Source organism: Ochotona curzoniae, unplaced genomic scaffold, assembly GCF_017591425.1.
Source record: "Ochotona curzoniae isolate NIBS_2020 unplaced genomic scaffold, NIBS_Ocur_1.0 contig_66, whole genome shotgun sequence".
NCBI lineage: Eukaryota > Metazoa > Chordata > Mammalia > Lagomorpha > Ochotonidae > Ochotona > Ochotona curzoniae.
In genome coordinates this window covers 25,895,010-25,913,818 of record NW_024466512.1, presented here as the reverse complement: position 1 = coordinate 25,913,818, position 18,809 = coordinate 25,895,010, and the positions used below count along the sequence as shown (strand labels likewise).

The 18,809-nt window shown below is 42.9% G+C and overlaps 1 protein-coding gene across 1 annotated transcript in view; it reads left to right on the top strand.

The window, feature by feature from the left end:
* Positions 1–18,809, top strand: part of ENTPD1 (ectonucleoside triphosphate diphosphohydrolase 1) — an 89,510-nt gene that overhangs the window by 42,189 nt on the left and 28,512 nt on the right. Inside the window, exon 2 of the mRNA XM_040992408.1 lies at positions 14,313–14,440. Within this exon, the coding sequence (XP_040848342.1) occupies positions 14,313–14,440 (128 nt within the window). The remainder of the gene's footprint in view (positions 1–14,312; positions 14,441–18,809) is intronic.

The following is an 18,809-nucleotide window of genomic DNA, read 5'->3' as shown; positions in this document are numbered from 1 at the left end:
AACAGCATGTGCAAGGCAATGATTTAGCCACTAGGCTATTGCTCTGGGCCCAGAGTTTTCTTTTGGCTAATTTTATGTCATTACTGTTTCACTAAGTGTGACTATATGCTGAGTCATGTGGGTCTTTTCAGTGAATCAACAAACCTGGAGTGAATCCATGGTCCCATTCCTCAAAATCTGCTGTTACTAGGTTCACCTGTGTTCATCTATATTCCTTTCCCTATTAGGGAGAGAAAAAGTTGAATTGTTTTAAGACAAATAGTTTGTGGCTTGAGACCTGGATCTAGCTGTGAACAAAGTTAAATGTTGAATAAGTGTCATGTCCCTCTCCTGTTTTAGCCCCAAATATTAATGGAGTGAGGTCATTAAAGTGTCCTTAGCAACTTACCACAGTTGCTGCTTCACAGTTCATGAGGTTACTAGGCCTTGGTTCTAGGCCATCTCAAGATTACAACAAAAATATCTATAGTTAATCTAGATGTCTACAGTTTAAACCAATGGAAGCATACTGCATAAATTGTTCCACAACTTTCTTTTCACATAATGAGATGTTTTGAAGACAGTTTGTACCAGTTCCTTCATTCTTTTCCATGCCTGAATCTCACTATTATGTATTTTGGATCTAGTAGAATTTGCATGCAAACCACAGCTGATGAACCTTTAGTCCTTTTTAATCATCCGCTCTTACAGACAGACAGTACACAACCTTATATGTCCTTCCTGGTGAAGCATGGTGGGTCCTTTCCTTCACTTAGTGCAAAAATAAAAAGCTGGGAAGCAAGTGAGGTGTAACAGAATCTTTATTCCAAGCAAAGAGACAGGCAAACACTGTCCCATGAAGAAGTAGGAAAGTGGTGGAATATTCTAATGGACACTAGCTTAACATGAAATGGCCTGGGTTTTTAAAGGTTTTCTTATTTTTCTCATGATCATGAACATAGGGAAAGGCCAAGACACCAAGAGAGGTGTCTTAAATGAGAATATTCAAGTGACAGTTTAGTCCTATTCTGAGAATGTGGCCTGCAGCCTCCTGTTCCCAAGTTGCCTTGGCAACTCCAATGTCTTGCTTTACACAGCCAGCATTTATAGTACATGCAGACAGTGAACTGTGAGAAGGGGTTCAGGAAATAGATACCCACCACTCCTCCAAAATGTTGGACCAGGCCTCACGTTTGTCTTTCTATGCATTCACAAGTTTTTGGAGTTCTCTAACCATTTGCCACAAACATATAGAGTATGTTCATCATGTCCAGGAGTTCTCTCCGGCCATTTGTAGTCAGGCCCCTGTCCATACCCTTGAGCCTTTCTGTCTACTGATCTGCTTTCTGTCGGTATTTGCCTTTCACAGAAAGCCATATCAGTGAGATCATTAGAGCATGTAGCCTTTGAGTCTGGCTTCTGTCAGTGCAATGCTTTGGAGATTCATCCATGTTGTTGCATGTAACAGTAGTTTATTCCTTTTCTATTATATAGTTTTCATTGTGGGTTGTATCACTATTTGTGTGTGTCAATCAGTGACTAGACATATGAATTGTTCTGAGATTTTGGCAAGTTTGAATGAAGCTGCTATTAACATTTGGAGACAAGTGTTTTGTGGACTTATGTTTTTACTTTTTTCAGGTAAATACTTACGGGTGAGATTACCTAACCATTTGATGCGTATAAATTTAATTTTGTTGGACATTGCCAAACACTTTTCCTGAGTGGCTGTGCCATTTTGCATCTCTAGTAGCACTATACAGGAGTTACTGTTGCTCCACATCCTTACTAATATTTGATATTGTCAGTATTTTAAAAATTTTGTCCATTTTAGCATGCATTAGTAACTATTATATATTAAACTTTTAAAAAAGTGCTATTCTGGACCCGGCACGGTGGCACAAGTGGTTAAAGGTTCTCGCCTTGCACGCCCGGGATCCCATATGGGCGCCGGTTCTAATCCCGGCAGCCCCGCTTCCCTTCCAGCTCCCTGCCTGTGGCCTGGGAAAGCAGTCGAGGACAGCCCAAAGCTTTGGGAACCTGCACCTGCGTGGGAGACCTGGAAGAGGGTCCTGGCTTCGGATAGGCATAGTATCGGCCCGTTGTGCTCACTTGGGGAGTGAATCATCGGACAGAAGATCTTCCTCTCTGTCTCTCCTCTCTGTATATCCGCCTTTCCAATAAAAAAATAATAAAAATAAATCTTTAAAAAAAAAAAGTGCTATTCTAACAACTGACAAACAGTATCTCATGGTGAGAATACCTATTGCCTTTTCTTTAAATTTTCTATTCTTTGCTCATTTCTTAAGTTGCTTGAACATTTTCAAATAATATTTATTTATTTGAGAGTCAGAGAGAGAAAGCAAGAGAGGAAAGGAAGATAAAGAGAAATTTTCCATCTGTCAGTTCCTTCCCCAAATGGCCACAATGGTCAAGGTTCCCCACACGGGTGGCAGCGACCCAGGGAACTTGGGACATCTCCTCTGCTGCCTTTCCAGGTCATCAAAAGACAGTTGGATCAGAAGTAGAGCAGCCAGGGCATGAACTGGCATCATATGGGATGCCAGCATTGCAGATGTCCTCTCTATATCATAACACCAATTCCCAGGTTGAATTTTTTTTTTTTAAAAAAAAGATTTTTAGTTATTCTTATGTATTAGTGAAGTCAACTATTTCATATTTGCTGTAAACATTACTAGATTGTCATTTTTTTACAACATTCATTTCTTCAATAAAATTTTTATGTAGCCTCTGTATTTTGTTTCTCATGGGTACAAAAATGAGATAGAAGGGAGAAAATAAATGAATGCAAGATGAGAGGACTGTAAGGCTGGGTGACCGGAGCAAGCCTATTTATCATGCCTCCACTGTAACCCTGTGCTAGTAATGCATGAGCAACACAGATTTTTCTTAGTCTGTTTCACTATCTGCAAATAAGTAAGACTTGTTGACAAATGCAGCTGCTGAGAAAGAGTCCCCAGGGCACAATTTTTCAATTTCAGATGTGGAAGGGAATAGTTTCATGGAAGCAATGTGCTTATTGCAGAGACCATCAATACACCAAATTGTTACGCCTTTTGGCTGGAACACAGGGAATTCCTGTCTGCAGTCTCAGTGACATCATTTTGTCAGAAACAACCTCCCTCCCAGCCAGCCCTACCCTTAAACATAGGGTTCCATGCTGATCACAAAGGCCTGTTATGTTTAATGTAATCTATGGGCAAAAGAACTGACAAGAGGCCAGAAAGGGCATGGATGGTGCGATGGGAGGAAGTGAGGAGGAAGAGAACAGGGAAGGGGATCTCTTACTTCCATATTTCCCCCACACAGAGCCTCTGTTGGAATTTGTTTCATTGCAATTATTAACATTTTTACAGTCAGAATCAAGTACACAGTGAGTTCTATGCTGTTAATCTAAGAGGAGCACATCACATGAGAGTTGAGGGGTGGGAGCCTGAGGATGGCACAGTCTCCTCTGTGGGGACAGCTTGCTCTACACGACACTCCCTTCCTCACCCCCTGTGTGTTATAGACAGGCTCTTCCCCCTCAAAGCTGAGTCTCTGAGAGTACCCCTCAGCACCAGCCAGGTTACTTTGTTAAAATAAAGGCACTCCTTTTTTAGCGGAAGTGCTATGAACTCAATAACCACCTATTGAAAATTTCAAGAAATAAAAAAATTAAGGAATGTTAATAAAAAGCCAGTGACTTCCTCTGACATCTGTGGTTGAGAAGATGAGTGGAACAGGACATGTTTATTTACTTTTTTACTCCATCTGTCTCTTCAGATTCTTACCCCCACCCCGTCCTTCCCTTTTATTCATTCCTTGACTCTTATCTCATTGTGTTTCCCAACCCTCTACACAGTTTACTTTCCCTTCCTTTTGCCTTTTGGTATTTACTTAAATTGTCATCCTAGAGGTTTTAAGCATTTGTGTTTTTAACTGACGTTTTTACTAACTTCCTCAAGATAAAAAGTTAAGATTAAAAAAGAACACTAAATTTAATTGCTTTATCCTCAAACTTGACTCTGGAACAATTAGTTGAAGAAGTGTGGGGGCAGGGGTTTGGAATGGAATGTGATCTGTACATCTCAAAAGAACTTTTGATAACTTTTACATTGAGCTAATTGTGAAGGGATGAAGCTGAGAGATTTTTTCCATATCCCTAAAGCTGCGCAATGGTTGAAAGAGAGTTGAGAGAGATCTGGATGAAATCCCTGCTTTGCTATTTGCGGGATGTGTGACTTTGGCAAGTTATTTGACCTTGCTCAGTCAGTCTCAGCCTTCTGCTACTGAATTGTAAACTCACAGAAATGAACGAATTGTAATTTTAAAAAGCAAAATATTGATAAGCTCAGCCCAGGCAATCCCTCTAGACAGATCCTCAATGTGAGTTATTTTCATTTCTGGACAATGAGATTAGCCACCAGATACAGTACTGGAACTGTGCCTCAAGCCCTGTATAAGCCTCAATCATGTGTTGTAAGGTTGGATAATGTTTAAAGCCTTGAATCTGGAGTCAGCATGCCTGTGTTGAATCCTGCCCTGACATTTGCATCAAGGGGAACTTTGGACACGTAACTTGACTTCTCTATTATTCAGTTTTCTAATCTCTAATGTGATGATAACACTAGGTATTAAGAACATTGACCCATATGATGGATTTTTAATTCTCCCAGATGTAGTTCCATTCAGTCCTAGTTTGATTCTGAACAAAGCATTCTGTTACTTCTCTGACCATTTCTCACCACTCTTCTAGCTGCACTAACCTCCTAGACAGGCCCTGACCTACCCGAGGGCCTTTGCATATGCAATGACTATTGTCTTAATTCACTTGCTATAGAAGTATGAATGGTTTTTCCATGTTCTCTTTTTTGATTAGGATGGGAAGGGCCAAGGATCAGGGGAAAGTGGGTGAGACCATTGTTTCCACATTTTTTTTCTTGTTCCTGTATCTTGGAGAAGAGGGGAGATAAGGGAGAAGCCACACCCAGCCTCTCTACCGCCTCAGAACCTGAGGATGGGGAACAGCCACCTGATGTCATCCCAAGGTCCCTAATGTGGAGCATGTTGTGAGGGTTCTCAAATGACTTCAATAGTTCCAAAATGCTATTGATTTCAGTGCTCTAAGGATGAGGAAATCCTTTTAATATCCATTGACTGACACAGTCCACCTCAGTCTCCATTTGCCTAAAAATTTGCGGTCAGGCTTTGCTGGAGTAGTTGATCAATTTATTCTGCCCTCCCTCCTCTGTTATGGGACCAGATGTCCTCTGCAGGCTCCAATGATCTGCCATATCCTCCAGGTACATGTGGCTATGCTGTCCACTGTGCCATCCTCAGTAACTGAGAAAGTCCCGTTCAGACACATACACTCCACTGTCAGACCACTGCCACTCTCCCCATGGTTGGAGTTCTGAGTCCAGTGGTTTAGTTGGGGGGACCCTCAAAGAAATCTCATGTGAAGTGGTCCCAGTCCTGACACTTGTGTGTGCCCATTAGTATGGGATCCAGCTCATTTTGTCACCCACTCCAGTCTACATACACATTGGTAGCTGCAACTGCTAGGTCAGATCTCCAGCTCCATCTCTTACGCTAGCTGCAGTCCCACCCACCATACACTTGGCCATCATGTATATCATCAGAAGCTGCTACCCAGTCAGAGAGACGCCCAGTAACCTCCACTGGGCCAGCCCCCCCAGCCTTGGTTTCTGTGCCTGCCAGCATGTGCATTGTACTGATGGTCTGTCCCACATCCCATTCAGCTCTCATACACATAATTGGGCATTGCAGTCTAACTCAACCCAACCAACTCCAACCTCTAGCCTCACTCATGTCAGCAGGTGTCACAACCTATCTAGCCAGGCCTGCTCTCAGTTCTGGTTCCCATGTTAATCAGTAAGAGCTACAGCACATCAGAGAAGAGCCCACAGTTTCCCTATTTAACCCACTCCCTGCCCCAGGTCTTGCACTCTCCAAGTGGTTCTGGAGTCGAGTTCAACAGGGCTTGTCCCCAGTCCCAGTCTTTGCCAGTTGATGCTGTGGCAAAGCCCAACCAACCTGTACTTCCCCTAGTTCATACCTGCACCAGTGGATACAGTTGATTAGCCCAGCCTGGCTCTCCCCACAACCCAGTTCAAATGTGGGCCAATAGATAATGTAACTGCTTGGCCTAGTCTGCCCCCAGTCACAGCTTTCATGCTTCCCTGCAGAAGCAGTGGCCTAACAGGGGAGTCCCCACAGCTCCCCTACCAGGCTTGCACCCTTAACCTGGGTCTCATGTGTGCTAATGGGTGCTATGGCCCAGTCTGGGTTCCTGCTCATGTTGGTGGGAGCTGCCACCCAACCCGGCCCAGCCCCTAGTCCTGGCCCTAATGTGAATTGGCTGGTGATGTGGTCTGACCTGGCTTGTCCTGCACCCTGTCCTGGTTCTCAGATCTGCCAGTGGGTGTTATGAACTTGCCTAGCCTGGCCTGCCACCATACCTGACTCACATGTATGCTAGTGGGTACAGTAACCTGGTGTGGTCTGAGCTGCTCCTTTCCTTGGTTCTTGTGTTCACCTGCAGGGACTGCTTCCTGACAAAGGAGTTTCCCAAGCTCCTCTATCTAGTCTCCTCTCAGTGGTAGATCTTGTGCACACCAGTGGGTCCTTGGCCCAGGCTGACTTAGTCCACCTCCTGTCATGACAGGAACAGTGTCCTTGCCCAATTGGCCCACACCCATTCTGGTTCTTACTGTTGGGTTCTACAGCCAAGCCACACCTGGTCCATGACCTGACACAGCTCTCATGTGGTTCAGTGGGAGCTAGACCTAGCTCAGCCCATCCTACACCCACCCTGGCTCTCATGAGCACCAGTTGGTGCTGGAGTCTAGCCCAGTCTGGCACACCCCAGACCCAGTCTACATCCATGTCAAGGGACACTGAAGTCATGTCCAGCCCAGATTGCCACCCCCATTCCAGACCTTGCACTCACCAATGGGAACCACAACCCAACAGGAGCATCCTCTTAGCTCCGCAACCAAGCCTATTCCCAGCTACAGATGTTATGCATGGCAGTGGTTGCTCTGACCCAGCTTGTCATAGTCCATCCCCCATCTTGGCCTTTGCCATTGTATGCTGCCTGGCCTGACCTGCCACATTCTTAGTCCCAACTCTTGCTAGCAGGTGCTGTGGCTTGAATCTGTCCAGTCAGCTCCCATTCCTGATGCATGCAAACTGGTAGGTGTGTTAACCTAGCTTGGCATGACCCACACTCCAGACTGGCTTCTGCACATGCAAGTATGCTGACGTTGGCCTGGCCCTGCCTGGTCTGCCCTCCTCTAGAACCAAATCACACACTTACCAATAGGTGGAGCTACCATGCCCAGCCTAACATCCATGCCTGAATTACATGCTCACCAGCAGGAGCTATGGCCCACCAGGGGAATTTCCCAAGTTCCCCCACCAGACCCACTCCCAGATCCAGATCTCACATATGCCAGTACATGCTAGACCCTTACCCAGCATATTCTACCCCTCCTTCTTGGACTATGAAGTGGTGGATGTTGTAGCCTGGCCCACCCTACACCCTATTCTTGGGTGTGCCTGCAGGTGCTGTAGCCTGATGCAGCCCAGCTTGTACCCAATCCACGTACCCATGAGTGTTATAGGGTTCCACGCCTAGCTTAGTCTGTCACCACTCCTAGCTCTTTAGCAACTCAGCAGAAATTGCAGTTCCACATGGGTGGGCCTACATACACCTCCCCAGATTCTGCCCCCTGATCTGATTCCCGAGTGTTCTAGTTATTTTCAAGGCCCAGCCTATCATTTCTGCTGTTTTGATTCTCACTGGTGGGTACTGTAATCTAGCCCTGCCAGGTACTCCACCAGACCTAGATTTAGTGTTTGCCAGTGAGTGGTATTTGGCAGTGGTCAATGCTAACTACCCCAGCTCATGTCTCCCATATGGGCTGGTGCTTTGGTCTGACCATTAAAGGTTCTCCCCGTCCCCCCTACAAACTACTCTGACTTGGGCCCGGCAGTGTGGCCTAGCGGCTAAAGTCCTCGCCTTGAACGTGCTGGGATCCCATATGGGCACCGGTTCTAATCCCGCCAGCTCTACTTCCCATCCAGCTCCCTGCTTGTGGCCTGGGAAAGCAGCCAAGGACAGCCCAGCCTTGGGCCCCTGTACCCACGTGGGAGACCTGGAGGAGGTTCCTGGCTCCTGGCTTCGGATTGGCATAGCATCGGCCGTTGCACTCACTTGGGGAGTGAATCATTGGATGGAAGATCTTCCTCTCTGTCTCTCCTCCTCTCTGTATATCTGACTTTTCCAAGTCCCTCAGAGGTCATTCCTCACCTGGATGTGAGCCCTCAGGTCCCCGCACACCCCCACCTGTGCCATCCCCCAGACTCCCTGTAAGTCCACACACGCAGGTGCCCATAGTGTTCTGCCAGGTGGCCCATGGACTTTGACGCCATTGGTGCCTGAGCTACCTGACCAAAGCTCCGCTGGACTCCCCCTCCCCTGGGGCTGAGCAGCTTGGCTGGCTCTGTTCCCTTAACTCAACATCACGTTCACAGAGAGGCTCATCCTAACTTCCATACTGTTTTATATTCCATGCTTTTCCATCTCCTTAGTGGTTGTAATTATTTAACATACTACCAGTTTAATTATTTATTCTGCTTATTGTCTTTTCCTCCAAAACAGAATATAATCACTGGATAATGGTGTCATTTATTTGTTTGGTTGCATGCCATAGCTTGGAGCTTAGGAGAAGACTAGTGCAAAGTACAATGCATTCAATAAATAGTTATTGAATGACTAATAGAATTAAAGCAGATCCCCCTCTGCAATAACTCAAATTCCAAAATGGGAATGGCACAAAACATTAAGTATCTAGAGGTAGCACATTATGAGAAAACTACTTGAATAATTGAGGTCTGAAGGTATAGAGAACTAGTTTCCTATTGAGTTTTCCTTCCAAATAGAGTAGCTAAAAGACTTGGGAGAGAATCAAAGGAATGAAATTCCAAATGAAGGAAATATCACATTGAAAAGAATTTAGAACATATAAAATTCATTCATTCAACAGTGGATACAACGTGAAAAAAATCTGGAAAAAAGTTTACTGAACTCAGGAAGCTTACATTCTAGTGGTCATAATGTCAAGCATTCTAATCTTGAACACAGGCTGATTTGCTTGTTGGAATGATGAGATGGGAAAGGCTTAAATTATTGTAGGACAGAAAGGTCTCGGTGGACAAGATAAGCAGGAAGCTCCTGTGGGTCCTTTATTAGGAGGAATCTTTGGAATATGAATTCTGGAAGACTTCTGCAGCCACAGGAAGGGTGAATTCTAAGAGGGAGGAGACTTCACAAGGGCAGGAGTCGCCAGGAAGAGCTCCCGGAGAAAGTCAGTTATGAGGTGGGAGCAGCTGTAGCAGAGCGGTAGATGCCACCATGGAAGAAGGTAGGTCTAAGGAGACTGGCTTGGAATGATTAAGAAAGAATTTTAAAGCCCTTGAGTGTGAGAACAACCTAAAGATGTTTCCCCAAGAACTCCCTGGGGGAGGAATGAGGTGACAGACATGATGTGGAGACTTAGACTCTCAGGAGTTGGGGGACTGGCAAGATTTAGATTAGGGCGTTAGTGCCCTGAGCTTCAGGGATCGTTCCATTGCTGAGCTGGGTAAACACAGGGAGGAGCACAGTATTCCTCTGATGTATAGTCACTGGCACTTGTCCACATTCGCTGTCTTGCTCAGTGTGTGAACAGTCAAGCTCAGTTCACACGTGGCCCACCACCAACTGGAAATAGCTTGCATTTAGTCAGTTGTAATGCAGCCACAAAACAAAACTTGGGTTGTTTTTGTCTGAAATTTGCCACATTAATACTCCAGAGCTGTTTATTACTAGAGCCAAGTTTTAAGATACCATATTTATAGTATCATGGAAAAGTGATTTCTCTGTGTAGCAGTTTTTACTAAGGAAACAATTTTGATTCTAACTGAACATTAAGTTGGCTGCTTCTGCAAGAACAGAGACTCAGCTTTTTATTTTTTTTTCCCATAGCTAGTTGACTTGAAACCAGCCTGTGTTTTCTCAAATATGGGTTTCTTTTGGTTTTGTCTCTCTGTCATTGAAAGAGTGAATTTGTTACCCTAGTTCTCTCACTTTAAGAAAAGCCTTCTCACTTGTCCTACAAAAAAAAGAAAAGAGAATCTGAGGGAAAAAAGTACAATCTTGAATTCTCCAGGAAAGTAAGCCAATTCAAAGGGGGAAAGATTATGAAACTTTGCCATTAGATATTTTTGGTAAAACCGTTTTTTGAAATTAAAAAAAAAAAACATTTCACAATGTGTGATAGAAACCACACTTCTGTTATTCACAAAACAAACTATGGCCCTTTTAGGGGAAGGCAGGTAACATGGAGTTTTTCATGGAACTTGATTGTAGGAAACATGGGATGAGAAAGAGTTCTGGGGACCCAACAAGAGAAACAGTTTGCTAAGAGGAACCTTTATAATCACGTGTCGGGGATGTGGCACCCCATACTCCCTCATCCAGCATTGCTTTCAGGGACGAGATAGATATACCGTAACGTAAGTGATCAGACTTTTGGAAGACACAGTATTTTAATTACTCTTCTCTGGGTATTCCAGTCACTTTTTTGAAAAACAGGCACAGCCATTATTTTACTGCTAATAGAACTTTTAAAAATTATGTGTGAAAAATTTTATCATTAATGTTTTTATTTTTAAATCAAGTTTTTTTCACAGATTGAGTATGGTATATTGATGCAATTCTAAGAATTTAATGATGTTCTCTCTTCCATGCTCCTTTCCTCCCCCTTTCTTTTTCCTATTTTTTAGTTTTTGAGATAGCATATTTTAAATTTACATTACAGTAAAAAGATTTAATGCTTCACTGAATAAAAAGTTTAACAAACAAAAAGTTAAAAAAAAAACTAGTGAGAATATATACAATGGCTATAAACAATAACTGGATGAAAAAATGGCCATGTCATCCATAAACAGTAAATTTTAAAGTAATTATTAAGGCTATCACAACATAACATTTATACCTTTGTCAAACTAGTGGTAAAGAATGTGTGGAACATTTTTAGAAGGTTTCATTAGCTTTACTTGAAAGGCGGATTTACAGAGAGAGATGTAGAACTAAAGACATCTTTCATCTGCTGGGTCACTCCCCAAATGGCCTTAACGGCTGAAGCTAGCTGGTCTGAAGCCGGGATCCAGGAACTTCTTCCAGGTCTCCTACATAAGTGCAGGGTCCCAAGGACTTGGGACATCTTCCACTGCTTTCCCAGGCCACTAACAGGGAGTTGGATTGGAAGGGGAATAACTAGGACTTGAACTGGCACCCATGTTGGATGCTGGCCCTGCAGACAGAAGCATAACTTGCTACAGCATGGCATGGGCACTAGGAAAATTCTAAACTTTTTTCTAACCTAAGTTTTTTTCTTACACTTTTAAAAAACATATTTATACAATTTTATTTATATATTTTTACAGATTAATTTCTTTTTGCTGGAAAGGCAGATCTACAGAGAGAAGGAGAGATAAAAAGAAAGATCCTCCATCTACTGGTTCATCCCCCAAATGGCCGCAGTGGCGGCTGGAGTTGAGCCAATCCAGGAGCCTGGAGCTTCTTTCAGGTCTCCCATGTGGGTACAAAGTTTTAAGGCTTTGGGCCATCCTCCACTGTTTTCCAATGCCACAAGCGGGAGCTGGATGGGAAATGTAGCAGCTAGGACACGAACTGGTACCTTTATGGGATGCCTGTGCTTGAAGGCTGAGGATTAGCTTGTTGAGCCAATGCCCTGGCCCCCAAATGTTTTTATTTATTTGAAAGAGAGAGAAACACATAGTGACAGATTTCCAATCAACTAATTCACTCCCCAAATGCCTGTAACAGTTGGGGTCAGATGAAATGAAGAGACAGGAACTCAATGAATTGAGTGATACTTGCTACCTCCCCGATTAGCAGACAGATGGAGCTACAATCAACCCAGAATCTCTGATATGGACGAGGGCATCCATACTAACAACTTGACTGCTGCACTAATGTCACTTATCATGTCTTTAATAAGAAACAAGAAAATGAGGAAAGATTTGAATGTATTCTGGTAATGTGGATATTGTAACAGCTTAGCAACTGTAGGAAAATGTAATCTGACTGGTAATGTTGCATATTCTCATTAGGAAAGGAAGAAATAATTGCAGTCACATCAAGCCAGTCCCTACCTTGTGACTTTTGCAGCTTCTCTTTCCTTTTCTGGAATATTTTTACTCCTTCTCATAGCTGGTATATTCTCATTGCTGATGAGGTACACCAACCCAAAAGTCATCTTCTGAGAGATTTTCTTGACTCTCAATGTAATCATTTCCTCCTACTGCAAATTCCTTTATCATGTTCTTAGCTTAAATTTCTTCTTTGTGCTTACCATGACCTGAAGCCTGTTTATGTACTTCTTTGCTGGCATATCTGTTTTCTTGCCTAAGTTGTCATCTACAAAGAGAATGGATGCTGCTGGTCTTTTTCATCATAGTAACCTGGTTGCTAAGAATTGATCTGAAAGGAAATGAGATTGCAGAACTCATATTTATGTAAACAAAAGAACTAAACAGGCAGACCTTTTTGAATGGCTTCAGTAAGTAATATAATTTGAAATGATTTTATAGTGGAAATTGCCACAATGTGCTGTCCTTGGGTACTGCGGCTGTTAGAGCTGTTTTTGTCAACATCAAAATTGTGGGAACTCTTCTTTATTACGTTATTCTATCTTTCTCCCAAGCCTAATAGAATGTAGGGAAGTTGAGAGAAAAAGATTTGAGTTATCGAGGAAAATTCTGTGGAAAGGAAAAAATTTCCTGTTTATCTCCTTTGTAGGATCTATTTGTTGTGGTCTATTAAAGCAACATTTGTCTTTAATATAATTCTGATATTGGAATGTTGAAAAATTATTTGAAAGGAGGAGGAAGAAAAGGAGGAGAAAGTGAGAAGGAAGGAGGGAAAAGGGGAGAGAGAAAGAAGGAAAGAAGGAGAAAGGAAGGAAGGAAAGGAAAGGAAAGAAGAGCAAAGGTACTTCCATGCCCTGGTCCACTCTCCAGATGCCTGCTGTGCCTGCGGCTGGAGCTGGGAGCCAAGAGCTGGGAACACAAGTCAGATCTTCCTGGGTGACAGGAATCCAACTACTTGTATCATCATTGCTGCTGCCAAGGGTCTGTGCTGGTGGGAAGCTGGAGTCAGGAGTCAGAACCTTAACATGAACCCAGGTCTTCTGAGAAGAGATAGGGGCATCTTAACTGCTAGGCTAACTACCCGGTTGGTTCCCTGCTGGAGCTTTGTTATGTCCCACGACAGGGTGAGACTAACAACAGAATGGATAAGATAATGTGAATGATGACTTGAAATGCTCAAAGAAGTATGGTTTAAATGTAAATTGCATGTTAAATCAGAAAATGTCAATGTGATTGGATTTTTGATGATACATTTGTAATACTTTTTAAAAAAATCTTAAACATTTTGTGGTAAATGAGGAATGAGGTAAATTAAGAATGAGGAAGTTTACACTTGTTTGTTGTTGTTTTGTTTACTTGTATTGCTATGGGGTGCAGCCAGTGAGCCAGTGACAGGCACTAGTAGGCAGGCAAGATGAGTTAATGGAAGGTTAAGTAAGTGTATGGAAATGGGCCTCAGAAGCTCTGGGTGCTCTATGCCTCTTGCCTTCTTCCATTCAAGTTTAAATAAATTAGCCTCAGGGGAAGCCCTCAGTGGCTCTGACCTCTCCCTTCCAGTCTTCTGTCGTTTAAGTTAATTACAAGTTTTGTACTACATGCTCAAACTTTGTACTGTGTGCCTCTCAAACTAATTGAAGGATGCTTAAAAGCCCCTGACTTGTACCACTCAGTGCAATGCTTCGGAGTGCAGCAGGAGCTGCTGTCGCCAAGCTTCAGCAATAAAGACTCCTCCTAACATCTTACACTAGTGTCCAGGGTGATCTCTCTGCAACAATATTGATAAATCTGGATGATTTATAAACAAACTCCCAACTTGAGACTCTTTCTTTTCATCCTTTCATACTAATCACTGACCTAGTTTTGTCCACTATTCTTGCCATAGCCACCAATTCAACCTTCACTTTGAACACAGTGAAAATATCTTTTTGTTTGAATTATTTACCAATTATTTTTCAAGTAATTCCTGGACAGTGATGGGCTATTATTTGTTTCTAATGTCTCCAGACAGCCATCACAAAGCCACACAGAAAGGGGAGGGAAATGAACGTTGACTTGTGTTGACATTTTCTTTTTCTTTGTTTTAGGTTTTGAATTTAAGAGATTTTGTCGCAAAAATATCTTGGCCATCCTTGGCTTTTCCTCTATCATGGCTGTTGTAGCTTTGATTGCTGTGGGGATATCCCAGCACAAACCTTTGCCAGAAAATGCTAAGGTAGGTCAAATTTGTGTGTGTGTGTGTGTGTGTGTGTGTGTGTGCGCGCACAGGAAAATAAGAATGTATGAGAGGAAGTCCTCTTGCATTTGAAGATGATGAGCTGTGAGCTTCAATATAAGGATGTATAAGCTGGGTCTCTGAGCCTTTTGCCACCTACCCAGATCAGTTGCTGTACAGCAGAGGCGTGGGTATTACATAGGCATCCTTTTGTGGTATCAAGTTCAACCCAGTGGAGTTATGCACAGCAGCCCCTTTGTCAAATCAGAAAACTGATGCTAACTCATTGCCAATGGTTTCTTGCCTTCTAAAGTTAAGTGATGTTGGTTCTCCTGGCAAAACTTCACTCGCACTTGAAGCCCCATGATTCTGCTCTTTGTTTACCAGCTCTGAAAGTACATGGGTGCCTTTTGATTTGACCTTTTAGCATGTAGGTCAGAATTGCATCACTGGAGAGAGAGACTGCCTAGGAGGCAAAATCCATGACAGATTGGAGCTCTGTGTTTCCAATGAATATTTGTGGTCATGGATGCCCTTCTCTTGTTCACAGTGGTTTTCTTCAAGTCTGTTGTGCTTCTATTGTTATGGCCTGGCAAAATGAAACAAGATCTTTGACATTCTTTAAATAAAAGCTATGAGTATTTGAGAAGTAGCCACTGGCATCTTGATGGTAATGTCACTAATATATTTTGCACAAAGATAACTTCAATGTGTAAAAACAAGTCATTTGTTGAAGTTATTCCTTATTTTTAGTAAGATTCTTGACATCCAGTTGTTTTGGGAGTGACAGATTTTAGGAACTTGTTTCCTGGTGACAGGTGTAAGCTGTGCTGTTCAACTTGGTGGCTACTATGAAGATCTTTCAATTTATGCTAATTAAAACTAAACTAAAAATTTCTAGTCGTACATAGCTGTGTTTTAAGAACTCAACAGCCACTGTAGCTAACAGCTGCTATATTGGACAGTACAAATATATAACATTCATATCACTGCAGAAAGATCTGTTGGAAATTGCTACTTTAGAGGATTCTCTAACACAACAGCTCTAAAATAATTTAAAACTAAGCTTAATGAATGGGATAAACATTTTGTAAAATCTGAGAAGGAACAAAAGAATGAGACTTTGCAACAAGATTCACTTATGTGAAAGGCAGAATAATAAGAGAGAAAGAAGATAAAAAGAGAGCTCTCCCGTCTGATGTTTCATTTTTCAAATGTCAGCAACATCTAGGGTTAGGCCAGCTTGGAACCAGGAGTCAGGAACTTTAACTTGCTCTCCCTTGCAGTGGCAGGAACCCAAGTACTTTTGTCCTCCTCTGCTGCCTCCTACATGCAGTAGGGGGAAATTGGTTCAGAAGCAGAGTAAACAGGACTCAAGCCAAGCACTCTAACATGGGATACAGCTGAGTTCCAAGTAGTGGCTTAATCACTGCTTCACAACACTCACCCTGACACTTTTTCTTGTGTAAACTGTAACTTAGTACCAGGATTATCCCAAATTATCATGGTCGATCAAACTTCTTGAGTAATTTGTTGGAATATATGTATAGTTGTCCTTGATTCCCACAGGTAATTGGTTCCATAAAATATCCTGTAGATACCAAAATGTTGGGCCTGGAGTGATGACTCAGTGCCTAAATCCTCACCTTGCACATGCTGGGATCCCATATGGTTGCCAGTTTGTGTCCTAGCTGCTCCACTTCCCATCCATCTCCCTGCTTGTGGCCTGGGAAAGCAGTCAAGCATGGCCCAAAGCCTTGGGACCCTGTACCCATGGCTCAGACCCAGAAGAGGCTCCAGGTTCCTGGCTTCAGATTGGCTCAGCTCTAGCCGTTGTGGCCACTTGGGAAGTGAACCAGCGGATGGAAGATTTTTCTTTCTGTATCTCCCTCTGTAGATCTGCCTTTCCAATAAAATTAAATAAATTTTAAAAGATACCAAAATGTTATAAAAAGTTAAACGGTGTTTTTTAATATAATATAATTCCATGAATATCCTCTCATATACTTCAGGATATCTCTAGATTATAATATCCAGTACAATGTAAGTGGCATGTTCATAACTGGTATTCTATATTGTTTAGGGAATAATGACAAGAAAAAGAATGTACATGTTGAGTACAACATAGAGGGTTTGGGGCTGGGATGGTAGTATAATATGCTAATCTTCTGGCTGCAAGCAGTGGCATTCCATTTAGGCATCAATCCCTGTCCGAGCTACTCCACTGCCCAGTAGATGTATTATGCAGGCTCAGCCATGTTTTAAATCTTCCAAGAGCCACATTAAAAAAAGTAGAAGGAAAGAAGCTAAATTAATTTTAATACTTTATGTAATATGCATCTAGAATATTGCTTCAGTGCTTCACCCAAGTAAATTATTAATGAGACATTACAATCTTTTTTCCAAACTGACTTCAGATTCCAGTACAATTCTGAGCTAATAGCATGTTTCAGTTATACTTGTCACATGCTTGGCAGCTGGTTAGTGGCTACTCTTATTAACACACATCTGTTCAAGGTTTTGTCTCTGATGCCCTGAAGCTTTAGCAAGGAATGAGGTCATCTAGGAGGGGAACTTCTTGCTGACAAGATTAGAGGGTCCAAAGTGAGTCATGATGAATTCTGTCATCTAAAGATTTGGACAGTGAAGGAATGTGTCGCAAAGTGTAAAGATAAGATAATATTTTATAGCCTGTGAATAATAAATATAAATAATTTCCATATATATTTTTGCTGTTTCTTCCTTCCCAGAATGCTGGAATGAAAGGTTACTCCTATTTTATAGATAACAAGAGTCTTAGGGGTTCTCTTATCCCAGGTGGAGATGGTGCTAAGACTAGAACTGAGTTTTCTGACCAAAAAGCCAATAATGGGCTTTTTTTCCTATTTGTCTTATTGAGTTTTTACAAACAACACATGCTGCTAACAGTAAATACATGCAGGATGTTTATTTTGGGAAGTGATCCCAAGGAAACAGAAAGAGGGAAAAGCCACCCAAAGAGCTAGTCAGGATCAAATTACCACATTGGGTAATTGAGGCTTAATTTAGTGGTGCCCTTCTGAAGAGCTATGGAAAATGAGCCTCAGGACTGTTTCCCTGAGGGATTTACCCCCTGGTTCTCACTCATTGTTGGTCAAGGAACGCCCCTTTCAGAGATAAATGTCTCTGGCACTTGCAGGCTTGTGCATATGTCAGAGGGGTTATGTCAGTACCACATATGGCCGGCCTACTAGGAAACAGGACAGAAAGGCCTGGGCAAAAACAGAGACCAGACTGCTGGAATGAAAGTAAAAGCTATCCAGGAAAATGTGAAGTGGCCACAGGAGGTATCCAAAGTATCACTGCACCTATTGCTTTTTGTAGGAAAGCGAGAGAGAAAGAGAGAGAGAATGAATTAGGAAGTCTGGAGAACAAACGCACCATGTCTGATCACACAAAGAATTCAGAGGAAGTGGCCTTGAAGCCAGGTCTTAAGGAACAGAAGAACTTGGCTACAAGGCCTGGTAGGACACATTCCAAACAAAAGCTACTCTGTGTGTTAGACAGTGGCAGTTTGGAATTGCAAGTGGTCTTTGGGAAATCAGCAGCTGTGGATATGGCTGTTTACCATGAAGGCTGGAAAGAATGGTAGGGAGATGAGCTCAAAGTCTGAGCACGGTGTGCCCAGCTCAAAAGTGGGCATTCATTCAGCTATCACAGTGCTCATACTTCCAAGGAAGTTTCTTCCATAGGGCATTTCTAAAAACTACTAATGTCTTGGGGCAGGTACGGTGGTATATAGGCTAGGCCTTTCTATATGGGCACTGATTCATGCCCCAGCTGCTCCATTTCCGATCTGGCCCCCTGCTTATTGCTTCAGAAAGCAGCAGAGGATAGCTCAAGTGCTTGCACCTGCACCCATGTAGGAGCCCAGAAAGAAGCTCTTGGCTCCCAGCTTTAGCTGATGTCAGGTGTGGCCATTGCAGCCAGATGGGAAGTGGGCCAACAGCTGGAAGACTCTCTGTTGCTCCTTCTCTTTGCAAATTTGCCTTCAGATAAAAATAACCCTTAAAAAAGTACTAATGTCTAGATAACATCCAAGGTCAGGACCCAGCATGGTAGCCTAGTGGTTGAAGCCCTTGCCTAGCAAGCACCGGGATCCCATATGGGTGCTGGTTCTAATCCTGGCAGCCCTGCTTCCCATCCAGCTCCCTGCTTGTGGCCTGGGAAAGCAAAGACGGGCCAAAACCTTGGGACCCTGCAACCATGGGAGACTCAGAAGAGGCTCCAGGCTCCTGGCTTCAGATTGGTTCAGCTATTGCCATTGCGGCCGCTTGGGGAGTAAATCAATGGAAAGAAGATCTTCCTCTCTGTCTCTCCTCCTCTTTGT